Source organism: Apis cerana, linkage group LG4 (assembly GCF_029169275.1).
Source record: "Apis cerana isolate GH-2021 linkage group LG4, AcerK_1.0, whole genome shotgun sequence".
NCBI lineage: Eukaryota > Metazoa > Arthropoda > Insecta > Hymenoptera > Apidae > Apis > Apis cerana.
Window position 1 is genome coordinate 1,043,035 of NC_083855.1, and position 19,810 is coordinate 1,062,844.

Here is a 19,810-nt window from a genome sequence, read left to right on the forward strand (position 1 = left end):
TTTATTTTAAAGCTAAAGCTTTGTCTTTTATAATGACACAAGAAAGAACACTGAACTTTAAATTCTTTTTTAAAATTAAGAATGAAAATAAAAAATATTAAATAATATATATTCAATATCAAAATAAAATTTTGTACGATACATATATATATCTAATTATTTGAATAAAAAATTAATGAAATTAAAAAAATAGCAAGATTGTAAATAATAATTTTATTTTTCAGCAATTTGAAAATTGACTAAATGTTAATAATGTTAATAATTAAAAAATATGAAAAAAAATCATATTGTCTTGTGGACCAAATGTTCAATTAATTTAATTAATTATCTATATAAAAATTTTTTTATTCAGAATTTAAAATTCATTGAAATTTCATTTGTGATTTTATTATTCAATATTGCCAGCAACACCACTATTTCATAGTTGGTATTTATTATTCTATTTATTTTTCTTCAATACACATACTTCAAATGTTTTAAATAGATACGCACAATTATGCATAATTAAATATATTCATTCAACTAAACCAGTATATTTTATTTATATTATATTATATTTTTTTTGTTTTCACTGCCCAGTCAACAGAATATTTATGAAAAAAACCTTTTTTCGTTTTTGAGAGACAAATACGATATGATAATAGAAGAAAACTTTATTTGTATCCGGCGGTCAGTCACGATCTGTCTACAATGACATTTTTCTTTATAAATAAAGCTCATGTCTTCAATTGAACTAGGAAAAGATTTTCTTGATTAGGCACATAATAATATCGCGGTCAGTGTCTGACTTGCGACACCTCCAAGAAAATTTCTCGAATTAGTTACTGCACAAAATAAAAAAATATCGAAATAGAGATTAATACCTACAATATTTGATCATGATATATTTACATATCATGAAATAGAATCTATATATAAAATGAAATCTCGCATTTCAAATTACATTTAAATTAATCGTTGTTTGAAAAAATGTTTCATATAAAAGTTACATGGTATTAATAAGAAAGAAATAAATATAATTTATATTATTAATTTTTTTTGCAAATGAACATATGAAGAATATAAGAGATCAAATTTATTTTTTTGAATTGAAATCATATATTTTTTAATACATTAATTATGTAATAGTATTATTCTATGTAAAAAAATATTACCAAAAAGATTTTAAAATAAATATGATTTAAATAAAGATATTTCAATTTAAATTTTATATGATGAGCTAAAATAAAAACTATAAAATTTTTTATCTTATTTATTTTACATAAAACGAATTTGGAATACAAATTTTTATATTTATTTTAATCTCCAGAATTTTTGTATTTCACAAATATATTAATATTCCGAATATTCTTTTCTAAGAACTATAAGATCCTTTAAAGAATTTTTTTGATAAAAAATGATCATTCGGTATATCAAAAATTTAAGAATAAATAGTTTTGATATTAAATTGACGTTAAATTAGAATAAAATTAATATCAAAAAGATATTGTAAAATTTATTTATAATAAATATAATGAAAAAATTTTCAATCGATTCATCAATATTTATATAATATCCTGAAATAATGTATATCTTCTTAAGCGTAATATTTTACATCGAAAAATAACAGAATCAAATTGAATATAAACGCATCGTGATCTAATGGTATACAGGATTATTCACAGATCCATTACTGTAATGTGATGTTCACGATATATAATTAATTCTATTACTGTTATTAAAGATTTTTAACAAAAACAGTAACATGTACAAAACCTCAATCACGACAAGAATTAATATGTTATATCCTCATAAAATTATCTAAAGAGAAATATTATCATACAATTTCCAATACCGTATAATTTAATTAAATATTATCTCAATTATTAAAATAATCAATGAATAAGCAATATTCACTGATTACGCAATCATGACATATAATTTATTAATAAATAATATTTATTATTAGTTTTAAAGTTAATTTAAATTCGACTATTCGAAAAAGAAACACTTGTGAAACTGCAAGAAAAATTTTCAAAAGATTTTATCAATTTTTATAGAAACAAATTGAAATAATATTGAAAATAAATATTTTTGAATGTAATTAAATCTTAAAAAACCATAATATTTTCAATGAGTTTTTTATATTGTTGCATTTTTATTTTTTAGAAAAACAATTTTATTTCGTTAAATGTTCTTTTATATCTTTTAGATTCTATTTTTATCTTCTTTTTCCTTCGCTTTATCATAAAAATTTGATTTTATTATTTAAATAAAATTTTTATAATATAGATTACTGCAATTTGAAGTGATTGAATCATTTTCTTATTTATATGATTAAAAACTTTAAAAATACAAATATACATAAATTTTGAAAAAATCTTTGAAAAAAATCACAAAAATAATGATCTTAAATAAATTATTTAAATAAAAAAATTTTAAAAATATATTCTCTTATATTTCTCTTTTTCATTATTTCTATTATTATTCCATATATTTAAAAATAAACAACTTTGTATTTTCTCAATTTACAACCTGAATATGTCAATCAAACGAGAATATTTGTATATAAAAGTGCTTGAATTGAATAAATAAAGAAGGAAAAAATTTTTCAAACAAATATTTTCTTGTTGTTGATTATTAAAAAGATTTCAATAGACAATAGTGTTTTATTCGCAACATTTTGTTCAATAATGTTCTTATATTATTGTTGGATTGCATGTGGTTTCATTTAAAATATTTCTTTCTGAAATAAATAAGAGTACTATTTTGAATTATTATTATCTAAATTTTTTTGATTCTCTTTACGAATCCATCTAAATTTATATTATGATGAATGAAAAATAATAAAAACGGGTTTATCCTGATGTAAATGTGATAAAAGTAAAGTAAAGAAAAAATATTTGATTTCAATAATTAATTTCATTATCCAATAATTAATTCATTAATTAATTCATTAATTAATATTTGTTCATTACATATTAATTCATTAATTAATTCATTAATTATTTTGTAATAATTAAATACTTGCAGTCTTTATTTTTAATGAAAAAAAAATTAGACTATAAAAAAATTCAAAAACGAGGAATAGAAATGTTTTCGTGAACAAAATTTTTATAATATGAATTTTTAAAAAAATATTATTTTAAATAATATTAATCTTCTAAAACTTTATATTTTTAATTATAATAAAGTTATCTTATTTTTTAAAATCTTCTAGTGAATTTTTATTTAAAATTAGTTAAAGAACTTTTTTGAATCACGATAAGTTTATTTTGTTCAAAATAAACTTATTTTCTATTATTATTATTTATTATTATTTTATTGTTTTATTTATTTGTTTATAAATGCAATAATGTAATTACATAATACATTAATCAATAGCATGTAATATAATATGATCCCATTAGTTCTTTAAAATAAAAGTTCTTAAAAATCATATTGATAATTTACAAGATAAAATTTATTCAATTTTGTAACTTTGTAATTGCAAGAAATTTTTTGTTAAATTTTAAAAAAAAAAGTTCATTTGAAAACTTTTATGATAGAAAATCATTAAATAATCAACGATTTTTTTTCTCTATGAGCGTTTAGATTTAAAAGAAAACAATTAAAAGTTTAAAGCATATAACATATTTCTCTTTTCACTGTATATAATAAATATATTTAATATATATTTGTTTTAATATTGAATATAATTCAATATTTTTAATTTTCATCTTAATCTTAATTTTAAATATGGAAATAATTTTTAAGTCTTTAATAATTTCTAAATAATAATATTGAATAATTTTTATTTCTATCCTTATCCTTATGGATAAGAAAAGAAATAATAACAATATCCTTATGAAAAAAATAATCTTAACTAAAAACAAGATGTAATTTCAAATTTTACGAAATATTATGCAACAAAAGTTTATAATAATTTACTTAGAATATGAATTAATCAATTAAATATGTGGATAAAATCTAAGTTTATTTAATCCATTAACTTTGTAAAAATCTTTAATTGACAATATTTCATCTTTTATATAATATATATATGCATCAAATTAATTTAATTCTTAACTGACAAAAATAAATATTATTTTTAGTTCCAATCTTATTTATATTTTTAATGTTTTAATCTGATTATATTTCTTAACTTTTTTAAAATATTTTATGCATCTGTCTTATATTTATTTTAATATATGTAATTTAATATAATTTTAATAATATTAATTAATTAATTTTTTAATTTTATGAAGATATGAATAAAATTTTTATAGTTTTCTATAATAAATGTTTCTATAATAAATATAAAAATATGTTTTTTTTATAAACATTTATTTGGTTCACTTTAATCTTTGATAATAATATAATTACTTTTACATGTAAGAGATATTTTTATTTTAAAGATTTTCTATATATACAATGTGTAAAAAATAAATATAAAGATTTATTATAGAGTGATTTTATACATTTTAATTGGTAAAGATCTGTAAATAAAAATACGTGAAAAAATAATCTTGATTTTGAAATCAAGTCCAATTTTTTTTTGTCATTGTATTTTATGTATAGCAAAAACAAAAAATCTCAAAGATATCATAGATCGCAAGTCCATCGTTTTCTTAAAATAATTTTTAGTTTTTCTTAAAAAACATTAAATTTCCATTAATTTTTTAATTCTATTTACATATAATTTGTTTATATTTTTTGTAATGTATTTTAAAATGTAAAAAAATGCATTTATTATAAGACGTAGATACGTCAAATTTAATATTATATATGCTATATTTTTCTTTTATTTTTTTCTTATAATTATTCAAACAGAAAAAAATCTTATCGATTTCGATAATTTTTAGATATATTGTAGAGAACAAGATTTTTAACTTTTTTCTTTTGTATCATTATAACTTTTCAAAATATTTGCAAAAAAATTCTACAGATCATTCGAATCGAATGAATACAAAAATAAAATATGAAACAATCCTTGAGAAATTAAAATTGCAATAGAGATAAGAATATATGTTTATATAATAGATAATGAACAGTTTTTGTTTTTTTAAGAAAACATTTGAGTTGGTATTTATAATTTATTTGAGACTTTTTATTCTTGTGATGGGTAGAACAATGTAATAAAAAAATTAATTTTCAGATTAAAATCACTTTTACATTTTTATATTTTTAGTTATTGATCCAAAGATATAATAAATATAATAACGCAATAATGTGTAATTTATGTGTAATTTTATACAATCAGATTAAAAAATATAGAAATTTAAATCTAACATTGCTTTATATAACATAATTTGTAGTTTTTTTAATTAATATTTGTTATTGTATTTTCAAATATATACAGAATATTTCGAAAATCATTATATATAATCAGCTACATAATGATTCTATATACAAAAATAAATGAAAAAAAAAAAAAAATAACATTCTTTCATTTTTAATAAATTAAATAAAGTAAATTAAATTTGAAGAATTTCTAAATATAAATGAAAAAGATTTTTAAATATAAATAAATAATTTTCGATTAGATGATTGAATTATTTATAAAAAGAAATTTTATGTATGAAAATAAGCAAATAATATAGAATAAATTTTATCATTTAAAAGTTAGTTTTAGAAAAAATTAAATTTAAAATTCGCCATTTATATTAATTAATAATTATATTAAATTATTAAATTCGCTTTTTTAATCATAAATGTTTAATCTTTTAAAAACGGAAATATAAGCAATATAATTTTATTTTTTATTTATTATTATTTCTATATATAGAGTAATGATCTAATATTTCATTTTTTAATCGCGAATTAACCAAATTCATTTATACTTGAAAAATTTTCAAACTTAATTTATTTGAAAATAAAATCTTAAACGAAACAATTTTTTTTTTCAACTTATTTTTGTATATAAAATCACAACATATTATTTGTACAATTTCAAGAACATATATAAAATTTCATTTTGTATATATTCACTATTGATGCTATATTTACTATTTTAGGTACCAATTATGTAATTGTCGAATTTATGTAGTCCTATCATGAAATTATTACACGCTTCTTCATTAGCGTTTCCCATTATTGATAATCACGTATCTCCATTAAAGTAGATTCGGTTTTGAGAATATATACATGTTTCTATATCGATATCGTTGTTTATTTTACGACGCAATATACAAGCAGATAATTCATATTATACTCATATATATAATTCATAATATTGCATATTATTAATTGCTACTTACAATCTTCAACGCAAGATTATTCCGTAATTAGTTTCGACTGATAATTTGAAATAGAAATTCGAAATTTGAATAAATTATATAAGAAATAACCGTAAAATCATATAATTCTTAATGAATGTATAGAATTTTTATTTTCTTATTGTTAGAAGAAAAAATTTTTAAAGGTAAATAGAATGTTATATTTTTTTTATTTCATATAAAAATATTTTAAAATCATGTATTATATAGTAATATATTTATATTAATATTTCTTTTTGATACAATACATTTAATATATTAACATAATTTATTTTTTATTCTTATTTTTATTATTGCGTTATCTCTATATTTCTCTTAATATTAAAAATATTTTAATATTACTTTATAAAAGATTCTCGAATATTATATTATTTATAGAAAATATGAATAAATATAAGAAGAAATATAATAAATTAATATAATAAAAAAATCAAATATAATAAAATCACACGTAGAAATAGAAATAAATATTATAACAAATTATAATATATAATTAGAAATAAATATTGAAACAAACTAAAATAGTTATAACAATTAATAACAATGAAAAATAAAAAAATAAAAAGTAATTACATTAAATAAACTAAATTCTATGAAAAAAATATTTGATAGAAAATATTTAAAATATTTTTTTACTTTTTAGCTTCTTTTATATAACATAAGTGCTTTCATATTATAAATATCTATAAAAAAAATTTAATATAATAAGCTTTTATATTGATCGAAGGATACAAATTTTTTTCTGTTTCATTTTTTTTATATTTATTATTTATTATATTTATTATTAGAAAAAACTTGGCTAGAAATAGCACTAATAAAATTAATCAAAAGAAAAAATTCATAAAATTAAAAAAATTTAATTGAATGTATCATTAATCAAAAGTAATCTCAAGATTACTTTATAGAAAAAGAATGTATGGAATTACTATGTGAAAACAATGTTTAATATGTTCCTGCCAAAATTATTTTCAAGCATAATATATATAAATAAATAAAAATTAACTTGTATTTTTACATGAACTAGATATTTATTTATTAATAGGAAATATTAAAAATATATAATGTAAATAATTTTATGATCTATTTCATATTAAAAATAGATTATTAGAAAGTTAAAATATTCTTAAATATAATTCTAAAATATAATAATAAATAAAAATAATAATGATTACAATAAATATAATAAATTTTATATACTATATATAATAATATTATATAAAATCAATAAATAAATAAATATATATTATTTCTCAAAACAGCGTTTCTTATCATGTTCCATATTTCATTTTCATAATTTTAAATTTTTATTGTCATATGAAAGTATAATTAAATGATGTAAACTATACTTGAACTTAATGTATAAAGACTACAATAAATACGTATGCAAATATTTTTTATAATGATATAGCAAACAATCAGTTGCAAAATAAATATGCGCAACTAGAAGAAGATTAATTGACAGTTAAAAAAATAATTGTTTTTATGTTATCAATAACAAAAATTTAATTCGGTAAAAATAAATTTCAGAATATATCAAAAGAGTATCACAAATTCATAGAAAGATAAGTTTTTTTTGTAAAACTTTGTTATTTTTATCAACCTGAATATTTTTTTTATAATAAATTTTCTCTTAAATCTCAAGTCTGTCTTCTATTGTTGACATATTAAATAACACACTTTCTAATAGGAATATTGTAAAAAATGAAATATAATTCTCAGTTAACAATGATTTATGTAATCTAACTTAGGATTTTTTGCAGATATTCTATTTTTGCAGAGATTCTATTTGTGGATAAATTAAAATTTTATAATTGCACTAGATATTATGGAAAATCCAGCAGTGCATTAAGTCATTCTTTCGCAATATTTTCTTACTTTAGAGATTGTAACGATTGCATTAAATCTTGTAACAATGAATTTTTTTAGATTTCAATCAAATGTTAAAAATTTTTAATTTTATAAAAATTTTTTTCTGCCTAACTTTCTTTTGATTTTTAACAATTGAATATATTATAATGAAATATTTATATTAAATTTTATTTAATTTCAAATATTTACATATATATACTTACATTTTCATTTTCAAAAATCTGGACTAATTGATAGAAAATGAATAATTTATAAAAGAATCATATTTCTTATTTTTTTCTTGTTTCAGAAGAATGAAGAAATTTTTTAATTTTCTATCATTAATTTTTCTTTGATGGATTTAAATTTAAATTTTTATCTAACAAAATATAAATAATATAAAAAAATTATAAATTATTCAATTATACAATTACTCTTATTTGTAATTATATTACAGAAGAATTATCCATTACATAATTAAAACAAAATACTTTCTTTAACAAAATATTTATAAATTATAAACATTTGCTCTTGATATCATCTCTAATTATATATTAAAAATTTTCCATATCTAATGAAATCAATCAATAATAATTAATCAATCAATATAATTTTATGATATTATATTAAAATTGAATGAGTCTTCGTTATTAAACTTTAGATTATTATGTAAATACAAATGAAAATTCTAAAAAAACATAAGAAGATAATGAAATGATACATCTACTTGAAGCAGATGAAAATGATTTTGAAATGATGAAACTATAAAATATGAAATTATTCTTCATCAACATATAAGAAAGACATCCATAATCCTTTGCAAAACATGAAGCTTTTCGCGATACAAATGACAAATGACAAAATGCAGAATATAAAGAGATGCAAAGCATGCTTTAATATATGGATTTTTTGTCATAAGTTAATTTCTAATGAGAAATAATCTTTTATATTTACATTATCAACGCTTAGAATAGTTACAGAATTATAGAATTATATTATATTAATTATTAGTTATTATATTAGTTATATTAGTTATAGAATTATTCAAAAAATTTTACTTAAATATAATTGAGATTTATATAATAACTTAGAAGCATATTGTGTTCCTAGAATTGCAAAATGAATTTTAAAAAAATTCAATTTATATTAATAATAAGTAATATAATTAATTAATAATAAATAAATAGAATCACAGTTATTGAACGACACATACATATATGATCATGATAATTTTTTATAGTTACCTATGCATTAAAATTATTTTAACAAATTTTAATAGCTAATTAATTTCTTCTAAAAAATATTCGAAGTATTTTTTTTATTGTAAAAAGGTTTTTAAGCAGAATTTTATTTAATTTTTTAGTTAAATTTTTAAACAATCAAATGTAGCTACATAGTGTTTATTGGGATATTTATATATCCTTTTGAGAAAAGATGGAAAATTAACTGCAACTGATCATGAAAACTCATTTACTTTTTTACTTCAATTAATGTATTCATTTCTAGTTCAATTTTCGGATCATTAAATTGGATCACTGCGTTAAAATTAATGAATTTCAATGAACATCCTTCGATTTATGTATTTTTTTTATAAATAATTTTTTATACGCTAAGTTTTTAATAATTTTTTTTATTCATATTATATTTTTCATACGTGATATTTACACGTAATTTACACGTTTTTTTGCCTTTATTATTGTTTAAGTTTTGTACAAAATAGTAGCTTAATTCAATAAAAATTAATGTTTAATAATACATTTGAAAATTGATTATTATTTTGTGGTTAAAAATATTAGTGAATATGAAAAATCTCTGAAAACATAAAATAAAAAATGATATTGGAAGATCATCCAAAAATAAACATAAATAATAGGTTATTATTCAATTTAACGCTTTTTCTCAATTTTAACTATTTCATCATAGATTTTTCTTTTAAGCAACTTTATTCATCATTAAAGTGGGAAACCAATAGAAAGAAGTTGAAAAAATGATATCTTTTTGTTTAAAAAAAGAAAAGAAAAATAAATTAAATAAAATATTATAATTATATAAAATTTCATTTATATATATGCGACCGTGTAAATACATGTGTATAATACATGCATCATATATTTTTTATTAATATTAACGATAACAGGCAATTACTATATAATAATGGAAAAATCGATCAAAAAAAGTTTTTCTTGAAATCTCATCACGAAAAATAGTTTGAACTATCTCAATTATAATCAATATTTGAATCTATATTGAGCAGAAATCATTATATTGTTATTAGTATTTTTCTATTCAACCAGAGAACTTTTGCGAACCTTTTGGATAAATATAAAATAATCCTTAGACGAATAAAATTACAATGACTGAAATGATATGTTTTATATTTACAATTAGTTTTTATTATTTATAAAAAATCCAAAATCCAAATCCAAAATTTGCTTTCTTTATTTATTTTTTATTTTATATTATTCTATTTCTAACTATTGTTTATATGTATAGAAAAAATTGTTTAAAATATTGTTGTACAATATTGTAAATAATTGTTTAATTTGATAAATAAAACATATTTCAAAATCAAAGTTAATTTTTTTACAGGTTTATTAATATTTCTTTTAAAAACATTTAAAATAACTATTTTTATAATTTCTATCAGTTTTTTATTTATTATTATTTTTAATTGATCATTTCGTATAAAAAAAATTATGCGGAACAATAAATCGAGAGATAAATATATTTTGAAATGAAAAATAAAATGAAAAAAATAGGAAAAAACGAAAAATTTCTGATTTTATCATAATGTTTGGAAATTTGATTTTCATTTAACATTTTACTAATCGAAATCAATTATACATAATAAAGTTTAACGAAACTTATTCTATACATTTGATTATTCATACAATTGATTTCAGTTAAATAAAGAATGGGAAATATAGTTAATGATACAGTTAATGAAAAAAAAAAAAATATAAAATATGGAAAAATTTAAATAAGAAATATTGGTAAGATAGAAACTTTGTTCAAGTTTAGATCATCGTATTAAGTTCCATTTTATGACAGATTTCATGATAAACTTTTAACAAACTCGAAATGAAAATTTTCTTTTATAATTTGTATTCTAGAGAAGTCTTATCTGAATGTTAAAGAATGACACGTGTATTAAGAATTCTATAATGAGAAGTTTAACAGCAGTTTGTCTAAATATAATATTTACTATTTTTAAAGATTACTATTTATTAGGTCAAATAATGAATGACTTTATGATGCGATTATTAAAGAGAATTTTTGGAATTTGACAGTTTGAAGATTTGTTCTCAAACATTTGGAAAATTGAAAAGTTTTCTAATTTATAGATCGGCACCACAAGACCAAGACTATTAACCAAAGGATCGTGGGTCTTGTGGAATTATTCTTGGTAATTTCAAGCGTCCAGATCTGACCCAGCGAGAAATCGCCAGACGGCCACTCACCGATGGCTAACCCTCCTCTCCAGGACACATCCCACCGCAAGCGCACTAAAGGGAAATGATTTAGAGTTGGTTATCTCCCAAGGGATGATTCTACCCTCTCGGGCCTCACTCTTGATTTTTTGCTGATTCGAAAAGGAGAGAGAAGGCCCGAGTTGCAGTCATAATAGCTTCTCTCTAATTAAATCTAGTCATTAAAATATATAGAACATAGTTAAAGTTAGTGAGCTTTCGTGAAATAATCTTAAAAACATTTTAAAAATAATATAGTCTAGTATAGAAAAAAGTACAGAAAAAACGTTTGCTCCGTATAATTAATATAATTAAAATCTTTATACTTTTAAGTTATAAATAATATTTCATGCAATAAATTTGTTGTCTCAATAAATTTGATTTTTTATTTCTCTAACTTGAAGTAATTGTTCGAATCAGTTATTAGAAAAATTTTAATCGGCACTCGTACTAAATAAACTAACTCCAAAATTAAAGAATTAAAAATCAAAGCACTAATATAGATATTCTATAAATATTTTTTCAAAATTTTTTAAAAATATTTTTCAAAATTCACTTTAAACAGAGACCAAAAATAAAAATTATTCCAATAATATTTTGAAAGAATCAAAATTAAAATCAAGATTAAAAAAAATCTATTTGTTATTTAAAATAAAAATAAAAATCATAAAATATAAAGAAAATTTTTAAAAATTCACATTTAATAAATTTTTAAAGTTTTACAAATAACTATTATAAGTAAAAAATTTTTTTCGGTAAGAATAATTATTAATGATAGAAATTCTATTTCGGTTGCATGTAATAGTTATCGACAAAAAAATTAATTTTTATTGTACAAAACAGTTATAATTAAAAACTAATATTTTTTGTTTTAATTTCAAATATCACATGGAAATATTATTTCTATAACTAACTAAATTTGATTAAATTTTTGATTTTGAATTTATTTACTAATATTTATTAATATTTTATCATTGTAAATAATTTTCAAATTATCAATAATGTAATCGAATCATGAAATATTATTTATTAAATATTACTTATTAAAAATTTAATTTATCAAATACAAACAAACAAAGACATTTCAAAAATTATTTATTACAATGGTTAGATTTGAAAAGATCATGAACATTTTTTTTTAGAAAAATTAGATACATTTATTTAATGATATATAAATGCTAATAATATTTAATATAAATAATTAATATAAAAAATATAGATTTTAAAGAAAAATCTAATAGAAATAAAGAATTCAGTTTTCAATATGATGATTCAAAATATATATTACATGAATAAAAAGCACAAATTTGAATTTTATAGAATTTGAACTTGAAAATTTATAAAATTTACTTTATTTCAACTTTTTCCTGGATTAATAAAACAATAGAGAAGATATTTTTAATAATTTAAATTGAGTATTTGAAACTATTAATAAAGATTATATGAAGAACCAAAAAAAAAATCTACATTTTGAATTCACAATTTGAATTTTTAATTATAATAAATGATTTATATATTATAAGAATACATAAAATATGTAACAATATGTAATTTTAAGTAAGGTGTAAATTTTATCATTTTCATTATTTGTCCATATTATATGTTAAGATTTATATATATCAGTTATAAGAACTCAAATTTCAAAAATCATATTTATATGGTTATAAATATTAATCTAAACATCAAAAATCAATATAGAATAATAGAATCAATATTGAATCAACATAGAAATCAATATAAGATAAAAAAATTCATGAAAATATAAACAAATAAATAATCGCTTCTATGTGTTTTTGAATAAAAATATTCTATAAAATCTAAAAATACAAACAATCATATCGTTGTTAATTCTTATAGATTCCATAAGAAGAAACAATTGATAATAAATACAGAAATACATGTGTGTTATCCTGCAATTACAGTGCAACTATAGTTACAGTGTATTATCCTGTAATTTAAATGTATCATACCGTTTAAAGACGATCATTCCAAAGTTACGTTCAATGTATAGAATTTTCAAACCATATCGATTAACACGTGATGTATGGTGAATGAAAAATTGTGCATAAAGGAATATAATTTTAAGAAAAAAATGATAGATAAATTCCATTTTTATAAATTTTATATCTTTCCAATGATAAGATTAGATTATAAATTATATAAAAGAAGAAAAAAAAAAGAAAGAAAAATAAAAAAAGAATAATTTTGAATAACAGAAGTAAGAATCTGCATCGATCATCCTGCTCTAAAATAAGCGAATCACGATCATTCTGGATAGTTTTCCATCTCTATTGTTTAAGAAACACGCTGAAAAGTTAGAATAATGAAAAGAACCGTTTCTCATGCTTCATTCCTCGTCAACAAGGAATAGTGGAAATTCAAGAATTCTGATTTTTCTTCAAGTTTATTCCGGTCGAATTCTTGGTTATAAAAAACAAGCTCGATAGTTATACAAAAAAACTTTAAGTTTCTATAAGCGGTTTCTATATTTATATCTTTTTAATTATATCATATTATATTTTAATTTAGCAGGAACGATTGTTACAATCGTTTCTTTCTTCGTATAGAAAATTAATTTCGATGTTCAATTGACGTATAGTGTTCCGTTATAATTCCGTTCTTTATCAATAAAGAAAGAAATAAATGAAAATTGAAAATTGAACATTTTTATGCAATCACAAGTCAAAGAAAAATAAAATCTGAAAATTAACTCGATAAACGATACTCTTACTATTATTCTATTACTTTCAATCTCTATATCTATCTCTATATCTACGAAATAAAAATAAACTATCAATAAGAAAATATCATACATAAAATAAAGATAAAACAAAATAAAAATTTATGTCATACTACGTGCTTTCTTTGGATGTTGTTTTATTTTTAAAACCTATTAAGATTAGATTATTTTGATATAATGAAGATGCATCAAACAGAATAAAGTGAAAACAATGTCAACATTAAGAATTGATGCATAGAAAAGTAATCAGATTACAAATCCACTTAAAAATACTTTTCGAAAAACAATGTGATAAAATTTCGATAAGTATCTATCAAGAATATGATCTTATTATTATAGAATACCAGAATTTTTTCTCAGTATTTTATCTTATAATATTAATTTACAAATGTGTGATTATAATATTTTTCTTAAAACTTTAAACTTGTTTCAGAGGAAATGCAATTTATTTGAACACCAGTTGTCACATCACAAAAATATTAGTTAGTGGAAAGGGTAGGAAGAGAAACAGTGTTGCTCTGTCATGTGACAAAATGTCAAAAGCTCAACGAGATAACGCACGTGGCCATATATCGCGTCTATATACAGAAAAAAACATTAACCAAGGAAACTCATAGTTACAAACAATTGCTTATTATTGATTTTATTGATCATTTGCAAATTGTTCTGCCGAATATTACGAAATTAGAATAAAATATATATAGCATCGATATTGTTATTTATTTCAATATTAGAATATTAATCTAATAAATTTAAAATGTCAACATTTTAATAATAACAGATCAAATTTAAATTAAAGCTGTTTAATATTTTTTATTATATCTTTTATTCAATGAAAAACGAATTAGATAACGCGATAATGATTATGATTAATATACGATTTATACTAACCTTGAATATATCCCAGCAGAAATAGACCGCAGAGGATCCAGCTTCGTATCATCGTATTCATTGTCCGCTGGCATTTGACACTTTATTCACGACAGGGTACACCTTTCGTCTAATTGATCTCTGTTCATATCACAATCACATTCACACATAATCATTAACACACAGTTACTCACATTCCTCTCTCCTATCGTTACCTCCGGAGAAATTGATCCTGATTGTATCAAATATATCGACAGCAACGTGCATTAAAACGATCCACATGAAATAGTGATACGAACCTTCCATAAAGACTAACGAAAGCAAACTGAGTCAGTGTTCGCTATCCAAGGTTCGTATCCTCTGGTCTCCCTACCTCTAGCCCGCGCCCGCTACCAGCGCCACCATATCTACTTCATATATCCAAAGCTTTCCCACCACCACTACAATCTCGTCTGACACTCTCACCCTCTTTTGGCCTTCTTTCACCCGAAACCCTATCTAGCTTCCAACAATCAGTTTGCATCGCTTTTCTCGTTCATTTTTCCATCAGGACGATCATTCTTCTCTTACCTAATCGACCTTAGCGAGCTTCCTATACGCATTTATGTGTCAATTTATCACACTTTTTAAAACATCGCATCATGCACATTCTTCTTTCTCGTTTGCTTTTTTTGTTTCTTTCTTTCTAGACCTAACTTTACCTTGTCTCTTTCATTTCGAATAGCAAAAGTTATCTTCCATATCTTCAAACTAGGTTAATATACGGAAAACGAATATTTGTACCGCTATCTCAGCTAATACGAACTATTCTGGACTCTACAATTTGATATCAATATCCAAAGCTTCCAATATCCAAATTGTTCATTTTTAAGAAAGGAAGCTCGTGAATATATCTATGTTTGATTGTGATACTATTTACGGTATGATTATTAATGAAGTCGATGTTAGTGAAATAGACTACATAAATTTCGCAGTTATTTTCAATTTTAACAATGATTTAAAAAATTTTTCGATTGTTAATCTGTTTTTAATAATTTGATCTCTTTTATAAATTTTATTTTTCATGTAATTTGATATCAAATTTTATAATATGATATAAATATGATATGATATGATATAAATTATTTTATACAATATTTTGATGATTGTGAAAAAAAATAAAATACATATATTTAATACATTTTCATTCTTCTTTCCTTAAAAAGCATCTTTAATTATTAATTTCTTATCAAAATTTAATTGATTATTAATATCATTAACCAATCTTTATTATCTAATCTTATAAGCTTATTTTTTATTTATTATTTATCTTTTTTATTAAATAATTTATTAAAATTCGTTAAAGATTTATTTATATAATCTTCATTTTTAGAATCTGGTAAAGGAAATTGTAAATATCCTTAATTTAAATTCTTAAAAATAGTTAAACTAACTAAATTTGAAAATTCTAAAGATATTTAAAATTCGTGTATTTTTATTAATATTGTATGTATATATTTTTGAAAATCACTAACAAATTTTTTATTAAGAAAAATTATTTAAAGTATACTAATCATGTTGTTTTTTAGTTTAAAATGATTACTATATTATCTATATATTTACTAAAACTTTAGAATCAATTTATACTTTCAATTTTCGGAATGTATATCATATCATCTGGAAAGCATCTAATGGATTTCTTTAAATATCAGAAATTTCTGATTACTAATGAATGAATGCATTTGATATTTTCAAAATTTCTGATATTTTCAAATTTTCTGATATCATTAAAATAAATTATAAAAAAATATTTATTTATAAAAATTAATTTTAATTGAAAAAAATATCTTACAAATGATTAAAATTAAATATTTTACAAATGATTAAATGTCTTACAAAGGAAAAAATAATTTTCAAAAATATGAATAGACAATTTCTTCGCGTGATTCTTATTTGTACATACAAAATTTTATTAATTTTATGTTAAAATATAAATTAACAAAATATATATATTTATATTTTAAATATAAATAATATATTTTAAATATAAATAAAAACTTAATATTTTTTAATGTATTAAATATTCTATATAATATATAATTCTATATATATAATTCTATATATATAATTCTATATATATAATTCTATTTGGAAAAAATAAAGTTGATTTCATATATATTTATTTTATGAGTTCATTTATAAAAAGCAAAAAAAAAAAAAATAATAAAACTAATATTGCATCCTTTATACTAAACGATTTTCATATTATTTTTTAATCTCTTTATATAAATTTTGATATTTATTAACATTTTTTTTAAATTTATTATAATGTTAATTCCTTATTAGATAGTTCATTTTTTCTAGTTCAGTTCTAGTTCAACAAAACATTTTATAATCTATTAACATTTGTATATTATAATATTAATAAAATCGAACATTTTTATAAAAAAAATTGTTTAATTTATTTAATTTAAAAATTTTATATATTATTATATTTCTATTCTTGTTTTTTAATTAAATTTAAAGATGTTAAACTCTATTTTTAAATAATCATTAAAAATATATATTCTAATTGCAATTTCTATGTAAATATTGTATAAACATTTTAAAATATTTTTGATTTTTATTGGATAAATTTACTAAAAATTCATTATTTATAAAATTTTTATTTTTCTCTTTAGATTTCAAAAATATAAAATATGATTCTTCAAAACAAAATCAATACGAAAATCTATAATAAAAAATTAGTTTTTAGTTTTTTTTTTAATATCATTGATTAAAAATTGATGGGTACAAATAAATTTCTTTATATAAATAAATATAGGATAATTTAAATAATAAAAAGCATAATGATGGCTGAACTATAATTTTATTTATTCTTAATTTTTGAGTCTTATTTTGAGTCTTAAAATTTAAAGAATTACCCTTTAAATTTCTAGTCATAGATTTGTTATATAATAAATATATTAGAGAGAGTAGAATTTTGTAAAAATAGAGATTTTTTTTTTAAATATTTCTTTAAAAATCTCTATTTTTTTAAAATAGAGATTTTAAAATGTAATAATATGATATATAAATGTAAAATAATAAGAAATAATAAAGTTAATTTCAATATTAACATAATAAAAGCAGATATAGCTAGATATGGCATGTTACGAAATGAAAAATATTTTAAAAAATAATTTTATTTTATTTTTTGTCCATTTTTTTTTAATGAATATTTTTTTTCTACGATTTCTACTAACAAAATGTTTTCTTCCAATTACTTGTTTTATTTGTTTTCATTATATTGTTTTATTTGTAACATATAAAAGTTTATTCATAATATATAAGATAAAAGTTTGTTTATATTTGGCTGGAAATTTTTTATTAAGAATAATATAAAAATTTAACATAATAACTTAATATAATAAAACTTAAATGTGTTCAATGATTTACATGATTTTTACCATTTATTTCAGTATATATAATATTATTTTAGTGTAAATATTAATGTGATAGTATTATTTTAATGTAAATATAAATGTAATAGTATTATTTTAGTGTAAAATGTTTATTAATTATTTGATAAAAACAAATTTCGAGGAAATGAATTTGCTTATGATTTTAAATTAAATATTTCATTAAAATCGTTTGAAAAAATTGTTTCAAATTTAATATAAATATTTTTTTCTTCATATTAAAAATATCGAAAAATATGTAATTGAATTTCGTGTGAATTTTCTATAACTAATAGTAAAAGAATTAAATTTTCTTAATATAAAAAAAAAATTACTATTTTAAATTAAATTTATAAAGAATATACATATAGATCAAGAGTATTATAAAAAATGTAATATTAAATCATTATTCATATATTCATATATTATTCAAATCATTTTCAAATAATAACTCATAATATAGAGAATAATTAATAATGTAGAGAATAATAAATCGAATTTCTAAAAGTTTTTGAAATATATATTTCATAAAATAATGAATTTGTTAAAGAAATATAAATTGAATTCGAAAAATCATTCTTTTTATCAAGAAAATTTTATGAGAAAATTTTTAAAATGAATTAAATATTTTAAATTATATTAAATTTATATATCATAATTATAATAGAAAAATTAGAATCATAATAAAAAAAAATCTATTCGAAAGAAATCAGAAGTAAATTTAGATTAAATAAATAATATTAATATTAAAATTTAATATTAATAAAAATTTTATAAATCTATTTTCTTTGTAATAGCATTTTATGTTTTTCCACATATATAATTTTTATTAAAAATAAAAAGAAATCAATCATATATTTTTAAATTTTTTTATTATTTACTAATTCAAAGCAAAAAAAATATCAATAAAAAATTTGAAAATTGTTATATATTTTATATATAAACTTCATATATTATATATAAAATTATTATATGTATTACATCTAAAGATCACAATAAAATCAAAAATTCTTTCTAAAAATTCAATAGCAAAAACAAAAAATAAATTTATAAAAGATATTCATCAAACCATATGTCATTAATCTGTTCCATTTAATATTTAAACTTTAATATAGTTTCTTTTGTATAAATATATATGTCTTTAAAAAACTTTATCTTTATTTTCAATTTTTCTTGTTCAGTTTCTTATATACCTATGAAAATGATATTTACTCAAACAATTTTATA

At 18.9% G+C, this 19,810-nt stretch overlaps 2 protein-coding genes across 3 annotated transcripts in view; both read right to left on the reverse strand.

Annotated features, from left to right (window-relative positions):
* Positions 1–15,508, reverse strand: part of LOC107998630 (uncharacterized) — a 310,960-nt gene extending 295,452 nt beyond the window's left edge. The window contains exon 1 of the mRNA XM_017057992.3: positions 15,186–15,508. Coding sequence (XP_016913481.1) covers positions 15,186–15,246 — 61 coding nt within the window. The 5' untranslated portion in view covers positions 15,247–15,508. The remainder of the gene's footprint in view (positions 1–15,185) is intronic.
* LOC107998631 (uncharacterized) overlaps positions 1–19,810 on the reverse strand; it is a 438,394-nt gene that overhangs the window by 3,670 nt on the left and 414,914 nt on the right. The gene's annotated exons all lie outside the window — the stretch shown is intronic.